The sequence below is a fragment of the Oncorhynchus mykiss genome, chromosome 10 (genome assembly GCF_057628025.1).
Source record: "Oncorhynchus mykiss isolate SJ-2025 chromosome 10, ASM5762802v1, whole genome shotgun sequence".
NCBI classification, from domain to species: Eukaryota; Metazoa; Chordata; class Actinopteri; order Salmoniformes; family Salmonidae; genus Oncorhynchus; species Oncorhynchus mykiss.
This window is the reverse complement of record NC_143031.1, coordinates 38,530,808-38,551,728: the sequence shown is the minus strand read 5'-3', so window position 1 is coordinate 38,551,728 and position 20,921 is coordinate 38,530,808. Positions and strand designations below refer to the sequence as shown.

General features: G+C 41.4%; 1 protein-coding gene across 2 annotated transcripts in view; it reads left to right on the top strand.

Moving 5' to 3' along the window:
• Positions 1-20,921, top strand: part of LOC110533841 (relaxin receptor 1) — a 33,891-nt gene that overhangs the window by 11,987 nt on the left and 983 nt on the right. For both annotated transcript variants that reach the window (XM_090186554.1, XM_090186553.1), the window contains exons 6-17: positions 12,680-12,751; positions 15,305-15,376; positions 16,066-16,137; positions 16,242-16,316; positions 17,166-17,237; positions 18,159-18,230; positions 18,339-18,410; positions 18,716-18,787; positions 18,873-18,944; positions 19,621-19,850; positions 20,022-20,432; positions 20,631-20,843. In XM_090186554.1, coding sequence (XP_090042680.1) covers positions 12,680-12,751; positions 15,305-15,376; positions 16,066-16,137; positions 16,242-16,316; positions 17,166-17,237; positions 18,159-18,230; positions 18,339-18,410; positions 18,716-18,787; positions 18,873-18,944; positions 19,621-19,850; positions 20,022-20,432; positions 20,631-20,843 — 1,505 coding nt within the window. The remainder of the gene's footprint in view (positions 1-12,679; positions 12,752-15,304; positions 15,377-16,065; positions 16,138-16,241; positions 16,317-17,165; positions 17,238-18,158; positions 18,231-18,338; positions 18,411-18,715; positions 18,788-18,872; positions 18,945-19,620; positions 19,851-20,021; positions 20,433-20,630; positions 20,844-20,921) is intronic.

The following is a 20,921-nucleotide window of genomic DNA, read 5'->3' as shown; positions in this document are numbered from 1 at the left end:
CTAAATGACTACCGCCCTGTAGCACTAACATCTGTAGCCATGCAATTCTTCGAAAGGCTGGTCATGGCTCACATCAACACTATCATACCAGAAACATTGGACCAACTGCAATTCACATATAGCCCCAACAGATCCACAGATGACACAATCTCTATTGCACTCCACACTGCCCTTTCCCACCTGGTTAAAAGGAACACCTACAGTATGTGAGAATGCTGTTAACTGACTACAGCTCAGCTTTCAACACCATCTCCAGTTCTACATTGGTTTTGAACCAATTTAACCGGTCAACAGTTTTTGGTCACCTTGGTGAACTTAACACTTTGGTGAACTCCTGCATGGTTCAGTTTATATACAGTGGGGCAAAAAAGTATTTAGTCAGCCACCAATTGTGCAAGTTCTCCCACTTAAAAAGATGAGAGAGGCCTGTAATTTTCATCATAGGTACACTTCAACTATGAAAGACAAAATGAGAGAAAAAAATCCAGAAAATCACATTGTAGGATTTTAATGAATTCATTTGCAAATTATGGTGGAAAATAAATATTTGGTCACCTACAAACAAGCAGGATTTCTGGCTCTCACAGACCTGTAACTTCTTCTTTAAGAGGCTCCTCTGTCCTCCACTCGTTTCCTGTATTAATGGCACTTGTTTGAACTTGTTATCAGTATAAAATACATCTGTCCACAACCTCAAACAGTCACATTCCAAACTTCACTATGGCCAAGACCAAAGTGCTGTCAAAGGACACCAGAAATAAAATTGTAGACCTGCACCAGGCTGGGAAGACTGAATCTGCAATAGGTAAGCAGCTTGGTTTGAAGAAATCAACTGTGAGAGCAATTTGTAGGAAATGGAAGACATACAAGACCACTGATAATCTCCCTCGATCTGGGGCTCCACGCAAGATCTCACCCCATGGGGTCAAAATGATCACAAGAACGGTGAGCAAAAATCCCAGAACCACACGAGGGGACCTAGTGAATGACCTGCAGAGAGCTGGGACCAAAGTAACAAAGCCTACCATCAGTAACAAACTACGCCGCCAGGGACTCAAATCCTGCAGTGCCAGACGTGTTCCCCTGCTTAAGCCAGTACATGTCCAGGCTCGTCTGAAGTTTTCTAGAGAGCATTTTGATGATCCAGAAGAAGATTGGAAGAATGTCATATGGTCAGATGAAACCAAAATATAACTTTTTGGTAAAAACTCAACTCGTCGTGTTTGGAGGATAAAGAATGCTGAGTTGCATTCAAAGAACACCATACCTACTGTGAAGCATGGGGGTGGAAACATCATGCTTTGGGGCTGTTTTTCTGCAAAGGGACCAGGACGACTGATCCGTGTAAAGGAAAGAATGAATGGGGCCATGTCTCGTGAGATTTTGAGTGAAAACCTCCTTCCATCAGCAAGGGCATTGAAGATGAAACGTGGCTGGGTCTTTCAGCATGACAATGATCCCAAACACACTGCCCGGGCAATGAAGGAGTGGCTTCGTAAGAATCATTTCAAGGTCCTGGAGAGGCCTAGCCAGTCTCCAGATCTCAGCCTCATAGAAAATCTTTGGAGGGAGTTGAAAGTCGGTGTTGCCCAGCAACAGCCCCAAAACGTCACTGCTCTAGAGGAGATCTCCATTGAGGAATGGGCCAAAATACCAGCAACAGTGTGTGAAAACCTTGTGAAGACTTACAGAAAACGTTTGACCTCTGTCATTTCCAACAAAGGGTATATAACAAAGTATTGAGATAAACTATTGTTATTGACCAAATACTAAATTTTCACCATAATTTGCAAATAAATGTATTAAAAATCCTACAATGTGATTTTCTGGATTTTTTTCCCTAATTTTGTCTGTCATAGTTGAAGTGTACCTATGATGAAAAGTACAGGCCTCTCCCATCTTTTTAAGTGGGAGAACTTGCACAATTGGTGGCTGACTAAATACTTTTTTGCCCCACTGTATGTTACCCCTTGGCAGGGGGGTTGATTTTCACTGCTACGCAGACGATACACAGCTTTACATTTCAGTGTCTCCAAAGGAATTTAGCTCGTTTTATTGTAGATTGTTAACTACATTTCAAATCACACATTAGGAATATGACCAAGATAGTTTTTTACCACCTGAGGAACATTGCCAAGGTGCAGTCATTTCTCTCTCAGGCTGATATAGAGAGACACGTCCATGCTTTCATTACAAGCAGGCTTGACTATTATAATGCTCTCCTGTCTGGTCTACCCAGGAAAACCATTTGTCAACTGCAAAACATACATAGCACACATTACACACATTACACCGGTTATAAGGTCTCTACACTGGCTACCTGTGAGTTTTAGAATTAATTTTAAAAATGATTCTATTGGTTTTTAAATCAATCCACGATTGTGCACCCCAATACATGTCTGACATGCTTTTAAGTTGTGTATCCAGTAGGTCCCTCAGGTTCTCTGGCACTGGCCTTTAAATTATGCCAAAGCCTTGGATCAAGAGGCATGGAAAGGCAGCCTTTCGTTATTATGCCCCCAGCCTGCCCGAGAACCTATGGGGGGCCGAAACTGTGGACATGATCAAAAAATATTTTAAAACATATTTTTAGCTTTGCTTCTCCTTAGGGGGATTTTTAGTCGTTCAGTTTGTCATTATTTTGTTTTTTGTGTAAATATTTCTTACATTTTCATTGTTTTTTCTTTTTTTTCTTTTCTGTAAATACATTGCTTTGCATTCCATATCTAAAATGTGCTGTATAAATAAAGCTTTATTTGATTTGATTTAATTAGTGCCATCCAAGCTCATCACTAAGGTAAGGACCCTGGGGCTGAACACCTCCCTCTGCAACTGAATCCTGGACTTCATGACGGAACGCCTCCAGGTGATGAGGGTAGGCAACAACAGGGGTGCGTGCTCAGTCCCCTCCTGTATTCCCTGTTCATCCACGACTGCTTGGCCTCGCACGACTCCAACACCATCATTAAGTTTGAAGAAGACAGAATGGTGGTAGGCCGGATCACCGACGACAATGAGACAGCCTATAGAGTGAAGGTCAGAGCCCTGGCAGTGTACCTCTGCAGAAGTCAGAGCATTCATACTTCTGCCGCTTCGTGAAGCAGAGCTGTTGTGAAGGAAGTTGTCAAGGAAGTGAGTTTGTGTTTATACAGGACCTCCTGCCTTTACATACCGTCAACCAATCATGTCAATGCGGAGCTACACAGAGCTATACGGAGCCCTCCGCATTGTTACAAAATGTGGGAGGTGCACAGCGATGCGGTACTAAGCTCGATTTGGCATTCTCAAGCCTTCGGAAGGTTCAGAAATTACCTCACACTTTTTATACTGAAAGGATCTGCATGGTCAATCTGTTGTCTCCAGCGGCCATACAGCATTTACTGTGATGCAGCCTCTGCAAAAGTCAGAGCATTCAACCTTCTTGCACTTCGTGTAGCAGAGCAGAGCTGTTGTGAAGGAAGTTGTCAAGGAAGTGAGTTTGTGTTTATACAGGACCTCTCCTCCCCTCCCTCCTCCACCTACCGTCAATCAATTATGTCAATGCGGAGGGCTCCATATAGCTCTGTATAGTTACACAATTTGGGACTTGCACAGCAATGCGGTATGTAGCTCGATTTGGCCTTCGCAAGACTCCAGAGGCACCGCAATTGCGTCAAATACTCCATAAGGAGCTTCCGAATCACATTTGCAAAGCAAGCATAAATTGGCTTTTAGCCGGACCACATTTCCAGATCAAGCATGAATTGGCTTTTAGGGTGCATTGCCACCAGTGTGAGTGTGCTCTGCGTTGTTTGAAAATTCAGAGTGTTGTCAGATTGTCTGTTCGCCGGCTGTTGCATGTGTGTGCACCACAGGAGGTTGGTGCCACCTTCATTGGGGATGACGGGCTTGTGGTAATTGCTGGAGCAGAATCATTGGAATGGTATCAAATACACCAAACACATGATTTCCATGTTCTTGATGCCATTCCATTTGTTCGGTTCCAGCCATTATTATGATCCGTCCTCCCCTCAGCAGCCTCTACTGGTGGGCACCAATTATTTGTATACGGTATACATAATTTGTGTGCACCCATCACTTGTGCCCCCCGTAACGTAACAAAATGTAGATGAAGGGGTCTGAATACTTTCCAAATGCACTGTATCTCTCTGTCCTCAGTTTTTATTGCTAGGGACTGGAACTTCATAATGTCCTCCCACAAAGGTACTTGCCCTATCCAGAGTAGCCTACTCTCTCTGACAGCTGGAACATCTAGCTAATCTTTTCACCTTCTTACATGGCTGTTAGCTAGCTAGCTCCTACAAATGCATTTAGAGTTAGAACAATAAATACATCAACATAGGTAGCTAACTAGCTAATATGAAGTTAACTAGATGGTGATATTTAATTCACTTGGCTAGCTATACAGTATGTAAAGTTCGCTAGCTAGCGGACATTACGTTAGCAGCTCATTTGCATTAGCCTGCACACAGTTCCTGTAGCTATCATTTTCAAAATATATTTTCTTACTTGAATAGGTATCTCTGTTTTCTGGGTCCTTAGAAAAACGAAATATGGGCAATTGTCCCGAAATTTCCGGTGATAGCAAAACGCAGCCAGCCATGTGGACGATTGGAGGACTGACTGATCTTCTAACATGGTGTCTGGTGCGGTTGCTAGGTGATGCAACTGCAAGCCCTCTACAGAATCACAATACATATCGTAATGGCACACAAGTATCGTGATAATATCGTATTGTGAGGTCCCTGGCATTTCCCAGCCCTATTAGGCAAGGTTACGTAACCTTATTTAGTCCTACCTGCTATGGTGAGTTTTAAGTGTATTTTTTGATTTTGAGATAGAATTACTGTCATGTTATTGATACCAAATTACAAAACGTATTTGCACCTTCTCTTTTCCAGAACCCAGGGGTCTGCCTGAACCTTTCAACTAGGTAAGCTGTTTCAACCTGGAACGGTATTCTCCTTCTTTGGTTTATTTCAGTCATTGCAGGAAGTCCTGAAGAGCAGGAGTGTGTAGGGTTTTGTCTCAGCCGAGCTCTAACACTTGATCAACGTAATCTATTGACCATGATCAATGATCATGATCAACATAACGAATCACGGCGATGGGCTATGATTTGTAGGCTGGAACAAAAGCTTATACACACTCCTGCCATTGAGATCTGAAGCTGTCCATTCTTTGAAGATATAATTCTGTACTATGGGTACAATTGTGGGAGGTATTCATTTAGATTATATTTATATATAACACATGCTTCACTCTGAAGACATTCGAATAGCAGTACTGGTTGATGTGCAGGCCTAATTAACCACACATCAGGGGTGTAAAATACTTAAGTAAAAAATACTTGAAAGTACAACTTAAGTAATTTTTGTTTACTGTACTTTACTTTACATATTTTTGACAACTTTTCCTTCACTACATTCCTAAAAAAATTAAGGTACTTTTTACTCCATACATTTTCCCTGACACCCAAAAGTACTCATTAAATTTGGAATTCTTAGGACAGGAAAATGGTCCAATTCATGCACTTATCAAGAGAACATCACTGGTCATCCCTATTGCCTCTGATCTGGCAGCCTCACTAAACAAACACACTTTGTTTGTCAATTATTTCTGAGTGTTAGAGTGTGTCCCTGGCTATCAGTAAATAAATACAAAAAAAAACAAGAAAATGTTTAGTTTTCTTAATTTAAGGAATTGGAAATCGTTACTTTTGATACTTAAGTATATTTGAGCAATTAAATTTACTTTTGATACGTATATTTAAAACCAAATACTTTTAGACTTTCATTCAAGCAGCATGTTACTGCCTGACTTTCACTTTTACTTGAGTCCTTTTCTGTCAAGGTATCTGTACTTTTACTCAAGTATAACGATTGGGTACTTTTTCCACCACTGCCACACACACTCAAATGGACCTACAGCCGGGGTAATATTCTTCCATCATTCACACACAGTAGAGAGTGTAAACCAACATGCTGTCAACAAAATGCTGTCCTCAATGCTGAAGTTGTATTGTGTATAGCTCTGTGGAAATGCTGTGATCACTCATCGTCTTTAATGTTGTGATTCACAGACACATGATGACCACGATTTGAATGCTGCAACTGAGACAGAATGACGTTGAGGGACACACACTGAGACACTGAGTAGCACTGGACAAGTGCTGGATATTTGTGACAATGAACTAAAAGGGGTGCAGAAGCACACCAGCACCCCATTTTATGTTTATTCAATGGCTAACCATCTGAGTAGCTACCCCTAATTCCACACTATGCCTTCTTTGCCCTATGGTCCCATATGGAAAAGTTATTTATATATATATATATATATATATATAACATTGCAAGCACCAATTAGCCTGAAGCTAGCCCAACAAGGGCTCCTGTGCTACCACCGAAGCCCACTCCCCGGCTACAATATCCGGACCCCTTCTACTGCCGGAATGGGGCATGGAACCCCGCTGATCCTCTATGACTGGAATACCGAGATAACCTGCCCGAGGATTCCAACAGGCCCCTCAGGTGCGACATCCGCTGAAGGCCCATTCTGCTAACATGCTAGGCCTGCTAGCTACCTAGAGCTACTTGGAACCCTACTATCTCCACGACTGGTCTATCGACGTCACCGCACGAAGAGGCAAAAACAGACTTACCCCCATCGTGACGTACCCCATAGGTTAACTTGCTAATCCAGGTCTACTACCTGCTAACTTGCCTGCCCCGTTCTGCTAACTGCTAGCTTGCCTGCCCCGGTTGGCAAACTGCTAGCCCCTGCTAACTGCTTGCTTGCTAACCTGTTCTGCTAACTGCTAGCTCGTTTAGCCCTGGCCTACTAACTGTTAGCTTGTTAGCATCGGCCTGCTAACTGTCTGAATCGCCGTGTGCCCAGTCAGCCCAACCACTCACTGGACCCATATGCTCACTTAGCTACGCATGCCTCTCTCTAATATCAATATGTCTTGTCCATTACTGTCCTGGTTAGTGATTGTTGTCTTATTTCACTGTAGAGCCTCTAGCCCTGCTCAATATGCCTTAACCAACCATGTTGTTCTACCTCCTACATATGCGATGACATGACCTGATTTAAACGTCTCTAGAGACTATATCTCTCTCATCATTACTCAATGCCTAGGTTTACCTCCAATGTACTCACATCCTATCTTACCTTTGTCTGTACACTAAAGCCTTGAATCTATGCTATCTTGCCCAGAAACCTGCTCCTTTTACTCTCTGTTCCGAACGTGCTAGACGGCCAGTTCGTATAGCCTTTAGCCGTACCCTTATCCTACTTCTCCTCTGTTCCTCTGGTGATGTGGAGGTTAATCCAGGTCCTGCAGTGCCTAGCTCCACTCCCACTCCCCAGGTGCTTTCAGTTGATGACGTCTGCAACCGTAAAAGCCTTGGTTTCATGCATGTTAACATTAGAAGCCTACTCCCTAAGTTTGTTTTACTCATTGCTTTAGCACACTGCAAACCCGGATGTCTTAGCCTTGTCTGAATCCTGGCTTAGGAAAACCACCAAAAACCTTGAAATCTCCATCGCTAACTATAACATTTTCTGCCAAGATAGAACTGCCAAAGGGGGCGGTGTTGCAATCTACTGCAAAGATAGCCTGCAGAGTTCTGTATTACTATCCAAGTCTGTACCCAAACAATTCCAGCTTCTACTTCTAAAAATTCACCTTTCCAGAAACAAATCTCTCACTGTTGCCGCTTGTTATAGACCTCCCTCTGCCCCCTGCTGTGCCCTCGATACCATATGTGAATTGATTGCCCCCCATCTATCTTCTGAGCTCGTGCTACTAGGTGACCTAAACTGGGACATGCTTAACACCCCGGCCATCCTACAATCCAATGAACCTACCAGGTACAACTCCAAATCCGTAAACATGGGCACCCTCATAGATGTCATCCTAACTAACTCGCCCTCCCAACTGCCCACTGCTCTGAGGCTAGGAAACACTATCACCACCGATAAATCCACTATATTTGAGAATTTCAATAAGCATTTCTCTATGGCTGGCCATGCTTTACACCTGGCTACCCCTACCCCGGGCAACTGCCCGGCACCCTCTACCAGTCAAAGCCCCCACCATTTGTTCTTTACCCAAATCCAGATAGCTGATGTCCTGAAAGAGCTGCAAAATCTGGACCCATACAAATCAGCCGGGCTAGACAATCTGGACCCTCTCTTTCTAAAATTATCTGCCCGAAATTGTTGGAACCCCTATTACTAGCCTGTTCAACCTCTCTTTCGTATCGTCTGATATTCCCAAAGATTGGAAAGCTGCCACGATCATCCCCCTCTTCAAAGTGGGTGACACTCTAGACCCAAACTTCTACAGACCTATATCTATCCTACCCTGTCATTCTAAAGGTGTTCGAAAGCCAAGTTAACAAACAGATTACCAACCATTTCGAATCCCACCGTACCTTCTCCACTATGCAATCTGGTTTCAGAGCTGGTCATGGGTGCACCTCAGCCACGCTCAAGGTCCTAAACGACATCATAACTGCCATCGATAAGAGACATTACTGTGCAGCCGTTTTCATCGATCTGGCCAAGGCTTTCGACTCTGTAAGTCACCACATTCTTATTGGCAGACTCGACAGCCTTGGTTTCTCAAATGGTTGCCTCGCCTTGCTTACCTACTACTTCTCTGATTGAGTTTAGTGTGTCAAATCGGAGGGACTGTTGTCCGGACCTCTGGCAGTCTCAATGGGGGTGCCACAGGGTTTCAATCCACGGGACGACTCTCTTCTCTGTATACATCAATGTTGTTGCTCTTGCTGCTGGTGATTCTCTGGGACTGCTCTGACTTAGAATACGTGGACAACTACAAATACCTAGGTGTCTGATTAGACTGTAAACTCTCCTTCCAGACTCACGTTAAGCATCTCCAATCCAAAATTAAATCTAGAAATAGCTTCCAATATCACAACAAAGCCTCCTTCACTCATGCTGCCAAACATACCCTCGTAAAACTGACCATCCTTCCGATCCTCGACTTCAGTGATGTCATCTATAAAATAGCCTCCAACACTCTACTCAACAAACTGGATGCAGTCTATCACAATGCCATCCGTTTTGTCACCAAAGCCCCATACACTACCCACCATTGCGACATGTACGCTCTCGTTGGTTGGCCCTCGCTTCATACTCGTCGCCAAACCCACTGGCTACAGGTTATCTACAAGTCTCTGCTAGGAAAAACCCCACCTTATCTCAGCTCACTGGTCACCATAACAGCATCCACTCGTAGTACGCGCTCCAGCAGATATATCTCACTGGTCACCCGCCAATTCCTCCTTTGGTCGTCTTTCCTTCCAGTTCTCTGCTGCCAATGACTGGAACGAACTGCAAAAATCTCTGAAGCTGGAGACTTATATCTCCCTCACTAGCTTTAAGCTCCAGCTGTCAGAGCAGCTCACAGATCACTGCACCTGTACATAGCCCATCTGTAAACAGCCCATCTACAGTGCCTTGCGAAAGTATTCGGCCCCCTTGAACTTTGCGACCTTTTGCCACATTTCAGGCTTCAAACATAAAGATATAAAACTGTATTTTTTTGTGAGGAATCAACAACAAGTGGGACACAATCATGAAGTGGAACGACATTTATTGGATATTTCAAACTTTTTTAACAAATCAAAAACTGAAAAATTGGGCGTGCAAAATTATTCAGCCCCTTTACTTTCAGTGCAGCAAACTCTCTCCAGAAGTTCAGTGAGGATCTCTGAATGATCCAATGTTGACCTAAATGACTAATGATGATAAATACAATCCACCTGTGTGTAATCAAGTCTCCGTATAAATGCACCTGCACTGTGATAGTCTCAGAGGTCCGTTAAAAGCGCTGAGAGCATCATGAAGAACAAGGAACACACCAGGCAGATCCGAGATACTGTTGTGAAGAAGTTTAAAGCCGGATTTGGATACAAAAAGATTTCCCAAGCTTTAAACATCCCAAGGAGCACTGTGCAAGCGATAATATTGAAGAGTATCAGACCACTGCAAATCTACCAAGACCTGGCCGTCCCTCTAAACTTTCAGCTCATACAAGGAGAAGACTGATCAGAGATGCAGCCAAGAGGCCCATGATCACTCTGGATGAACTGCAAAGATCTACAGCTGAGGTGGGAGACTCTGTCCATAGGACAACAATCAGTCGTATATTGAACAAATCTGGCCTTTATGGAAGAGTGGCAAGAAGAAAGCCATTTCTTAAAGATATCCATAAAAAGTGTTGTTTAAAGTTTGCCACAAGCCACCTGGGAGACACACCAAACATGTGGAAGAAGGTGCTCTGGTCAGATGAAACCAAAATTGAACTTTTTGGCAACAATGCAAAAAGTGTTGTTTAAAGTTTGCCACAAGCCACCTGGGAGACACACCAAACATGTGGAAGAAGGTGCTCTGGTCAGATGAAACCAAAATTGAACTTTTTGGCAACAATGCAAAACGTTATGTTTGGCGTAAAAGCAACACAGCTCATCACCCTGAACACACCATACCCACTGTCAAACATGGTGGTGGCAGCATCATGGTTTGGGCCTGCTTTTCTTCAGCAGGGACAGGGAAGATGGTTAAAATTGATGGGAAGATGGATGGAGCCAAATACAGGACCATTCTGGAAGAAAACCTGATGGAGTCTGCAAAAGACCTGAGACTGGGACGGAGATTTGTCTTCCAACAAGACAATGATCCATAACATAAAGCAAAATCTACAATGGAATGGTTCAGAAATAAACATATCCAGGTGTTAGAATGGCCAAGTCAAAGTCCAGACCTGAATCCAATCGAGAATCTGTGGAAAGAACTGAAAACTGCTGTTCACAAATGCTCTCCATCCAACCTCACTGAGCTCGAGCTGTTTTGCAAGGAGGAATGGGAAAAAATTCAAAAGGTGGCGCTACAAAGTATTAACTTAAGGGGGCTGAATAATTCTGCACGCCCAATTTTTCAGTTTTTGATTTGTTAAAAAAGTTTGAAATATCCAATAAATGTCGTTCCACTTCATGATTGTGTCCCACTTGTTGTTGATTCTTCACAAAAAAAATACAGTTTTATATCTTTATGTTTGAAGCCTGAAATGTGGCAAAAGGTTGCAAAGTTCAAGGGGGCCGAATACTTTCGCAAGGCACTGTATCTACATACCTCATCCCCATACAGTTTTTATTTATTTATTTTGTTTTATTTTGTTCTACTGTATTATTGATTATGTTTTGTTTATTCCATGTGTAACTCTGTGTTCTAGTATGGGTCGAATTGCTATGCTTTATCTTTGCCAGGTCGCAGTTGCAAATGAGAACTTGTTCTCAACTAGCCTACCTGGTTAAATAAAGGTGAAATAAAAAATGTATATATATATTTTGGAACCACTCAAAGGAGAGAGCACAACCTTGCAGAACTGCCCTGCCACCCTGTTGAAGTCTATGAGACCTCCGCCCTTACTGTGGCCTGTCTGTAAGCACCTTAAAAGTGTTTTCGTGTACTGTTTTTGCTACCTTTTAGTGTTGTCCTCCTGCTAAAAGGCGCTACATGGTCATTCCGCGGTCTGCATTGGCCTTGCAGCATTTAGGGTGATACGGCCTCTATAGAAGTCAGGGCATTCAGACTTCTTGGGCTTCTCCGAGCAGCGCAGAGCTGTTGTGAAGGAAGTTGTCAAGGAAGTGAGTTTAAGTTTATGCAGGACCTCACGTCCTACCCTACCATCAACCAATAATGTCAATGCAGAACTTTACGGAGCCCTCCGCATTGTTACAACATTTGAGAGGCACACAACGATGCAATACAGAGCTCAATTTGGAGGCTTCGCAATTGCGTCACTCCATCCATACATCCTCTGACCACATTTTTGGATCAAGCACAAATGGGCTCTTATTCTGGGGTTCCGACTGAATGCAATGGTAAATTTTCTTTCACAATTTACCTGTTAAACAAGAAGGGTGTTGATATAGCTGTGTTTAGGCATGGCTTCCTTGTTTTGAGTATGTTGTGTTTCCATTCTTCTGGAGTTGACCTAGTATTTTACATTTAACCTACCTTATGCATCCAGGTGTTTCTCCATTTTTATCTCACCCACCAAAAATCTAAATATGCTGTTTTACAATTTGTGTTATTTGAACTGGTCTAATTCTTAAACAGGAACAAATATTATGGGTGAGGTTTAGTTAACTCAGATGCTATTTTTCTTGGGGAAAAAGATGACTGTTCAGGGCCTTTAAATGGATGCAATTCAAGTTGTATGTCTAATGTGAATGCAGACGAATGAAAACCGTGTGAAGCGTCCAGGTCTAGTAGACATAAATCAGATTAAAAATCAGCAATAAAATGACACAAAATAATCATAGTTTGAAATAACGTATTCATTCAGTGCATTTGTCTATTCATGATGAAAAGGCAGGATGCAGCCATACTTTTAAATTGAAGTTGTTAATTAAAAAAGTTGTGTTTGTCTTATACTAACATAATGATAATCCTCAATATATTTATCCTCACTCTGACAATCGTCATGTAGTTTTATCTCATAGACTGCAAATCAAATTAAATTATTTGTCACATTTGTCGAATACAACAGGTGTAAGATTATTGATGAGATCTTATTTTCCTTCTCATTAAACCAGGCCTTTGTCATTTAAACCTTTAACAATATATTTATATTCCACAGACACCTGGAAGACAACAGGATCAAAAGAATCTCCAAGCAGGCATTCTCAGGACTCTACTCACTAAGAAGACTGTATGTCCTAATTCATTATGGGCCACCACTGTCTAACCTGTGGTACCATGTGTATATCCCTACATCACCACAAAATGTTGTCCTGGATACATCATACTTCATGCCATTTTTTTATTGAACATTATGTAGAATGTAGTACTGTAGTATGGTGTTAGCTCCTTGAAATCAAAGAAAACCAGTCATTGAATACACTGACCCTTTTACTGGCGCTTCCTTGAGAAGTGTTTATACATACAGATTCAGATACTGTAGTCGTCCTCCGATATACAAACCTGAGACGTGTGAAGTGCCCAGGTCTAGTGGGCATAATTTAGGGAACACATGAAACCCCTTCATCCACCTCCTTCAGGATTCACACAGAGGACAGTCATTATGAATCAAGGCATCCTGAAGAGTATACACTGAGTGTACAACACATTAGGAAAACCGTCCTAATATTGAGTTGCACCCCCTATTGCCCTCAGAACAGCCTCAATTAGTCGGGGCATGGCTACGAGGTGTTGAAAGCGTTCCACAGGGATGCTGGCCCATGTTGACTACAATACTTCCCACAGTTGTGTCGAGTTGGCTGGATTCCTTTGGGTGGTGCATAATTCTTGATACACACGGGAAAATGTTGAGTGTGAAAAACCCAGCAGCGGGCCTCCTGAGTGGTGCAGCGGTCTGAGGCACTGCATTGCAATGCTAGAGGAAATACTACAGACCCGGGATAATTCCCGGGCTGTGCTACAACCGGCCATGGCTGGGAGTCCCATAGGAAGGCGAACAATTTGCCCAGCATCATCCCAGTTAGGGGAGGGTTTGGCCAGAGGGGCATTACTTGGCTCATCGCGCTCTAGCGACTCCTTATGGTTGGCAGGCCATGCAGGCTGACTCCGGTTGCCAGTTGAACGGTGTTTCCTTTGATGCGGCTGGCTTCCTGGTTAAACTGGCGGGTATTAAGGAGCGTGTTAGAGGTCTGATAAGAGAATTATGTTCTCCAGGTACATCACCCAATTTAATTTTTTACTCTCAGTCTGCAAACCAGAATTTGTAAGATCCTGGCCGAATGAAAACCGACAGAGGCCCGGTCTACCACAGTTAAATGTTTATTCACGGGAACATTCTGAAGTCAAGAATACAAATCAATTCATTTTATACTGACTTCTCACGCCCACACATACACACAGCCATATGCACACACATAAACAGACACACAAACAGACGCACATACACACATACCCACACACACATGTCCTGCTATGCACACACTGTCTGTCTCACTACCCAGCCGACAGAGATAGTGACCTTGTCCTTGAGACGTACTGCCCGTTCTCTCCCAAATCTCTAGTCAGGTCGGCACCAAGCTCAGACAGTCTGTGTTTAAAATACCATAAAGACATATTGTTTTACCCTAATTCTGACTAGGACTACACATTTATTAATTATGATTTTATACATTCTAAAAAAATTCCATACAATTATATGTTTCAGGGCGGAATATTCTAATCATTCAATTAACAGACAATTCTCACCTATCAGGGGGTCATGTATCGGAGGATACATGACTCCACTTTCACCTCTCGCGAGCCCATTGGAGAGTTGCAGCGATGAGACATGATCGAAATTGGGGAGAAAAAGGGAGGTGAAAATTAAATAAAACCAGCATGCTCAAACTGGTGCACCTGGTACCTACTACAACGTTGGTTTTAGAAGTGGGGGGGACATAATATATATAGCACCACATAATATATATATCTATATATTTTGTTTTTATCCAGTCGGATACTTTTTATCCAGTCGGATAAACACTCCAAACAGCCTACCTAACTGCTCAGAGGTGTCCGCATGGTCCTAGAGCACACCGTTTCCTAGTTTGTATAACATTCCAATTATAAAACTAGGGGGGACAAAAAGGCAATTCTAGAATGTGGGGGGGACACTACCATACCCCGTTCTAAGACAATTAAATATTTTTCTTGCCCTTTCACCCTCTGAATGGCACACATACACAATCCATGTCTCAATTAAATCAAGGCTTAAAAATACTTATTTAACCTGTCTCCTCCCCTTCATCTACACTGACTGAAGAGTATATAACAGGTGACATCAATAAGGGATCATAGCTTCCACCTGGATTCACCAGGTCAGTCTATGTCATGGAAAGAGCAGGTGTTCATAATGTTTGTACACTCAGTTTATTCCATTTTCTCTGGCAGCTAGCCTTGGATAGTTGACAGGAAATCAACTCCTACTTTTCACATACAGCTTGATGTTAGTGTATCTCCTCTGCATTCCTGATTATTGGTGTAGGTTGTAGGGCTGGGGAAAACAAACAATGACATGGAAAATGTGTCAGTGCTCTGTCCCTATACACTCAGATAGAATTTGTATGAGGAACAGGTGGATGTTACCCTACCTTACCTCATTCCACATTTGCAAGCAGTTGAATATCTGCACTTTGACAATATTGTTTTATTTACTCTATGTTGTCCCATATCAAATATTAATATATGGCTTTTTATCTTTACATGTACCTCCTTATCTCTTTTAAAACTGGCCTGCTGTGATAAGATTTCTCAGTCAGAATCGGATTACGTTGTTGAAGGCTGGCATTTTTCAAGACCTTTGGAACCTGGAGTGGCTGTAAGTCAACTGGGGGGAGGATGTTTTCAGTGACCTTAAGATACCTTCATTAGGAATTCCTTCAGTGCCTCAGTGGGATTCATGAGATTGTAGACAGTATTTATTTAATTGATACAAAAACACCTGTATATCTTGTTGGAAACTGTCCTACACTGGGCAGTTGTTTTCAGTGACCTTAAAGGGATAGTTCGAGGGATAGTTATTTTTTTTCTACTTATCCAGAATCAGGAAACTGATGGATACCATTTTTATGTCTCTGTGTGTAGTTTGAAGGAAGTTGGAGGTAGTTTCTGATGCGATTGCTAACGAGGAATAGCGTAATGACTGGAAGTCTATGGGATCAGATTAATTGCTAAAATCTTGAACTATCCCTTTAAAGCCACCTTCGTTATGAAATGCCTCAGAATCTTGTTTGTGCTGCTCTATTTTCCCAAGAAAGCAATGAGCATAAAGTATGATACAGTGTGACATTTATGGTGTAGCTAACAATCCTCAGGTATGATACATGATGGTATGAAATCATGGCCCATGTACTAATGCTCATTAACGTTGTTCTCTTTGACAACAGTAATTACAACAGTATAGCTGCAGAAGCTTTCTATAGATGTTTTTCTAAAGTAATATGACAATTATAGGGTTTAGTGTGACAAATAAATTGATATATTTTCCTCTGGTCTGTATGGGTGTAGGATTCTTGATGAAAATAGAATAGCATCTCTGAGACAGAAATCGTTTGAGGGGCTGAAATCGTTATTTTTCCTGTAAGTATCATGCCACTGTGCTTATTACTTTAATTAAGATCTCATGAGATACACGTCATCATTTAACCAACACGCTCTTTAAATGTAATTTCATTTGGCTGCAGGTCTTTGCTGAACAATTCCCTAGAATCCTTCCCCAAGAAATCTGTCTGCCAGGAAATGCCTAGATTAAACTGGCTGTAAGTAACAACAGAATAATACCTAACCCATTATGATGGATAATATATTTGATTGTATTTGACAACTCTAAATCATGTTTTCTCATAATCAGGTGTATTATTTATGACTCTGTTTGCCATAATCACTCTGCAACAGTATCTCTTTTCACAAAACTCATTATTACCCATGTGGAAAAACCACATGACTTCTCAATGAAAATCTCGATTTCACATGTGAAATCATGTGAAACCATGTGGTTTTGGAACACTTCACATGATGATATTTTACATGAAGTTTCACATATGGATTTTCATCTGAAAAACTTTCTGTTTTCACATGTGCAGAAATGTTCACATGTGATAACAAAAGACAAATGAGGTCAGTTCTACACATCTGAAACCATATGTTGACACCATCTTTTCACATGTGAGGAGAATAACATGCATTCACCTCAAATGTGAACTGCAGGTGAAAAACATATGAACACATGAACATTTTTCACATGAAAATCTCTCACGTGAAAATCTCTCACATGAAAATCTCTCACATGAAAATCTCTCACATGAAAATCTCTCACGTGAAAATTAAATTTTCACTTTCACATGTAAAAAAACGTTTTAATATTGTCACGTGTAGTTTCATGGTGTCACATTTTGAAATTTTGCATCCCCATGTTGTCACATTTTATTTCACAAGATCATGTTGTCACATGTTGCTTTTACTTGTGACCACACTTTATTACTTTATCTTCACATGAGATCAGAAGTGAAATTCATGTAGTTTTTCATGTAGTTCATGTACCAACTACCAGATACCGATGCAGATATCATTCATTAATGCCAGAATGATCTGACACATCTTTTTCACAGAGAACTGGAGGGGAACAAGATATCATCTTTGTGGGTTTCCAGCTTTCAAAACTGCACCACTCTGACAGTATTGTGAGTTTTGTTGAATTTAGACTATATAGTTTCCTCAATTTCTTTACAATATTTGTTCATCTTTGTACCAAATCCAATTGGATAGAATGCCTTACTGTCAATAATTGCATTTGAAACAATTCCATCTGCACTAGAGAGAGAGATGAACACAATGAAAAAAGACATGCTCGGTTTTCATAGGATTTATATTTCAAATTAAATTCTGCCATACTCTAAGGAGACATTTTCTGGTGTAAAACCAAGACTGGTAAATGGTGCTTATGTTAAAGCTATATACTTCCGTCTGGAGCATCTGCACTACTGCAGCTGGTAATGAAATTCAGTCTGAGGGAGAGAAACCATCGGAGCCTACACATATTAAGTTGGCCGTTTCTATCACTGGCGATCGCTTCTAAGGCCATGTGTGATGGTGAGAATAATGAGGAGTCAGGAAAGCAGAATTCCAATCTGATATACATGGGGTGCATTAGCTCTCTCAATTGAAGGGGATAGGGGAGGCCATGGGTGGTTGAGAGCCTGGAAATACTCTGTCTCTTTGACTCATCCAACCCTGAGTGCTAAATATGTATCCTGTGATGTCAGCTTAAGTGTATTGAATTATTGAGGCAGGGCTGGACTTCATCTGGTGAGGAATGAGTCAAATTAATAAATCAAATTTGAACAGACAGGTGACACAAACTGAGTTTGATAGGTATTAGTGAGAGTAGAGAATTTGTTTTGCTTTCATACTGTATAAATAGTACATCATTCCTTTAAGAAATACTCACAGTAACGTTACTATCAAATTATAATTCTAAATCAAATCTAACAAGCAGTGTATCCAAATGGCTCTGGGCCTACTACTATTCAAGTAATGTCATTGGTCTTATAGAGACTGTTCTTGAATAATAATGATCACTTATAGAAACATTTATTTTGCAGGGCTCTTCGAAAAAACAGAATACAAACTATTGAGGAGGGAATATTTTCCGGCATGCCAAACCTGATAGACTTGTGAGTTAACTCTACTTCACACAACATTACATGGGTCAAATAATGTTGTAATATGTCCAAATACAGTAATGTATTTCATTGTTGAATTAATTTAAACTGTCATTCCAGGGACGTATCTTTAAACAAAATTGAGGAGTTCTCACCAACTCTATTTACAAATCTTCAAAACCTAAAACAGTTGTAAGTATATCCAATGACTACTTGCATCCTAGCCCTGATATATTTATTGTTTTGAAAGATGTTCTCGTTATGGATTTACTGAAAGCGTTTGATCCGCTTTGTACGATCAAGTAGGCCAAAAGTATAACTTTATATTGTTGAGTTTCAGTTTATCAACTTTACTTTTCATCGATCTGGCATTGAGGCCATGTTGACCACAGAGTGGAGGGGCAATAAATCAAAGTGGTATAACCTGCCCTGTATTGATGTCCCCCCCCCTCCCCCCCACCCCCCCTCCCCCCCACCCCCACCCCCTCTTCTCTCAGGAACATCTCAAATAACCCTCTGACTCATATCTATGATGATCAGTTTGACATGTTTGTCAATTTGCAATCTCTGTAAGTAACGTATTTCATACTTATGTAACATGGTTTACTAGTTTTAGTGAATTTGAGAAATAGTGACTTTTCTGTTTCCCCTCAGGAGTATAGAGGAGGTCGACATACCAAACATCAGTATTCAGATGTTTCGCTCTCTTCGGAACTTGGCCCATATGTGAGTACCGGTATATCTTATGTCTTCATTTATTATTGTTATGTCATCGACATTTAATTTCATGTGTCCATACTGTTTAAACAGCAAGGCACTAAGCCTGTAGAAGCTGCTAATTGGAATTTCATAATTTTTAAGTAGCTTACTGTAGGCCTAAAAACAGGCTAAATATAGTATGAGTAAATGTCTAAACATTTGTTGCCAATTATCCGCCAACAACTAATGAATTCATGGCTTCGTATGCATGCATAATACAGGACTATTTAAGTGTCTGGTAAGCTACTTACTTATTAGCAGCTTATACAAGCTTAATTAGGCCACTATACAGCAAATTGACGCCTAAAATGAACAGCTATCTTTCTTGGTGTGTAGTGAGGTCTTGTTACTGCAAATAATGTTTAATCAACAATAATGTTTAATCAGGACAGGTCAGGTCCACACTGCATACAAAGTACCAAAGCCTGGTTAGAGGCCAATTCTGCTCTGTATTTAATTACATCCATTTGTCAGCTAATTATTCTCTGACGAAGCATACTGTATACCCTAAACAAACCTGTCAACTGTCAACCATATCAATATAAAAGTGAAACTGTCAACATGATCAATGATAAAACTTCAGAAGGAAGTGTGTTCAAAAGTGATTCATTGTAATATTGTCATTTTTTTCTTATTGACCCAGTTATTTTAAGAAATTTGAATACTGTGGCTACTCTCCTAATGTGCGAAGTTGCAAGCCAAACACGGACGGGATTTCAACATTTGAGAATCTTCTTGCGAACATCATCCTTCGTGTTTTTGTGTGGGTGGTGGCCTTCATCATCTGCTTTGGCAACATTTTTGTGATATGCCTGCGGTCTTGCATTGCATCCGAAAACCAGCACCACACCATGGCCATCATATCACTGTGCTGTGAGTAGACTACCTCAACACAATGAGGGCAGCAATCACTTCACATAACTTGTACTTAGCTAACTAATTATTTTGTTAGATACATTGAGCACCACACAGTGCATAAACAACTAATCTCATGAAAATCTATGCATATGAACTAAGTGCCCTGAAATCCATCACATCTGTTAGGTGCTGACTGCTTGATGGGAGTATACCTGTTCTTCATTGGTGCATTCGACATCAAATACTGTGGAGAGTACAACAGACACGCCCAGCTGTGGATGGAGAGCATGCAGTGCCAGTTGATTGGCTCTCTGGCCATGCTGTCCACTGAGGTGTCAGTCATGCTTTTGACCTACATGACTATGGAGAAGTACCTGTGCATTGTGTTCCCCTTCCACAACTACAGAGCCGGACGGAAACAGACACTCTGCTACCTCATCTTCATCTGGGTCCTGGGTTTCATAATCGCCGTCATTCCCCTCTGGGACAAGCAGACGTTTGGGAATTACTACGGCAGGAATGGAGTGTGTTTTCCACTTCACTCAGACGAGATGGAGAAACCAGGTGCCCGATGCTACTCCACTGGAATATTTCTGGGTAAGAGGAACATAGAATCCCCACCATCAGGGCTGATTCCTGCAAGATAATGAGGAAGCAATTCCACAGGCCTTGGATTTTGCAATAGCTTTACGCTGATTATGGTTTTGCTGACATAATTCTGTTTCATTCAATGCTTATATCAGGATGGTATATTGTAGTGTAATGAAAGCATGTATTACACATTTTGTCTTTCAGGGTTGAATCTCTTTGCATTCGTCATGATCGTCTTCTCCTACACCAGCATGTTTTACTCTGTACAGAAAACTGCTAAGACAGCAAGACAGTCCGTCTACAACAAGGAGGTCTCTATAGCCAAGAGGTTTTTCTTCATTGTTTTCACAGATGCCATGTGTTGGACACCTATATTCCTCCTAAAGATCCTCTCTCTTTTACAAGTGGAAATAGCAGGTAAACCAGATACATGTGGTTGTATGATTACTACTATTAAATTGCTATGATTTTGTTTAATCTTTATGGCCTCATCCC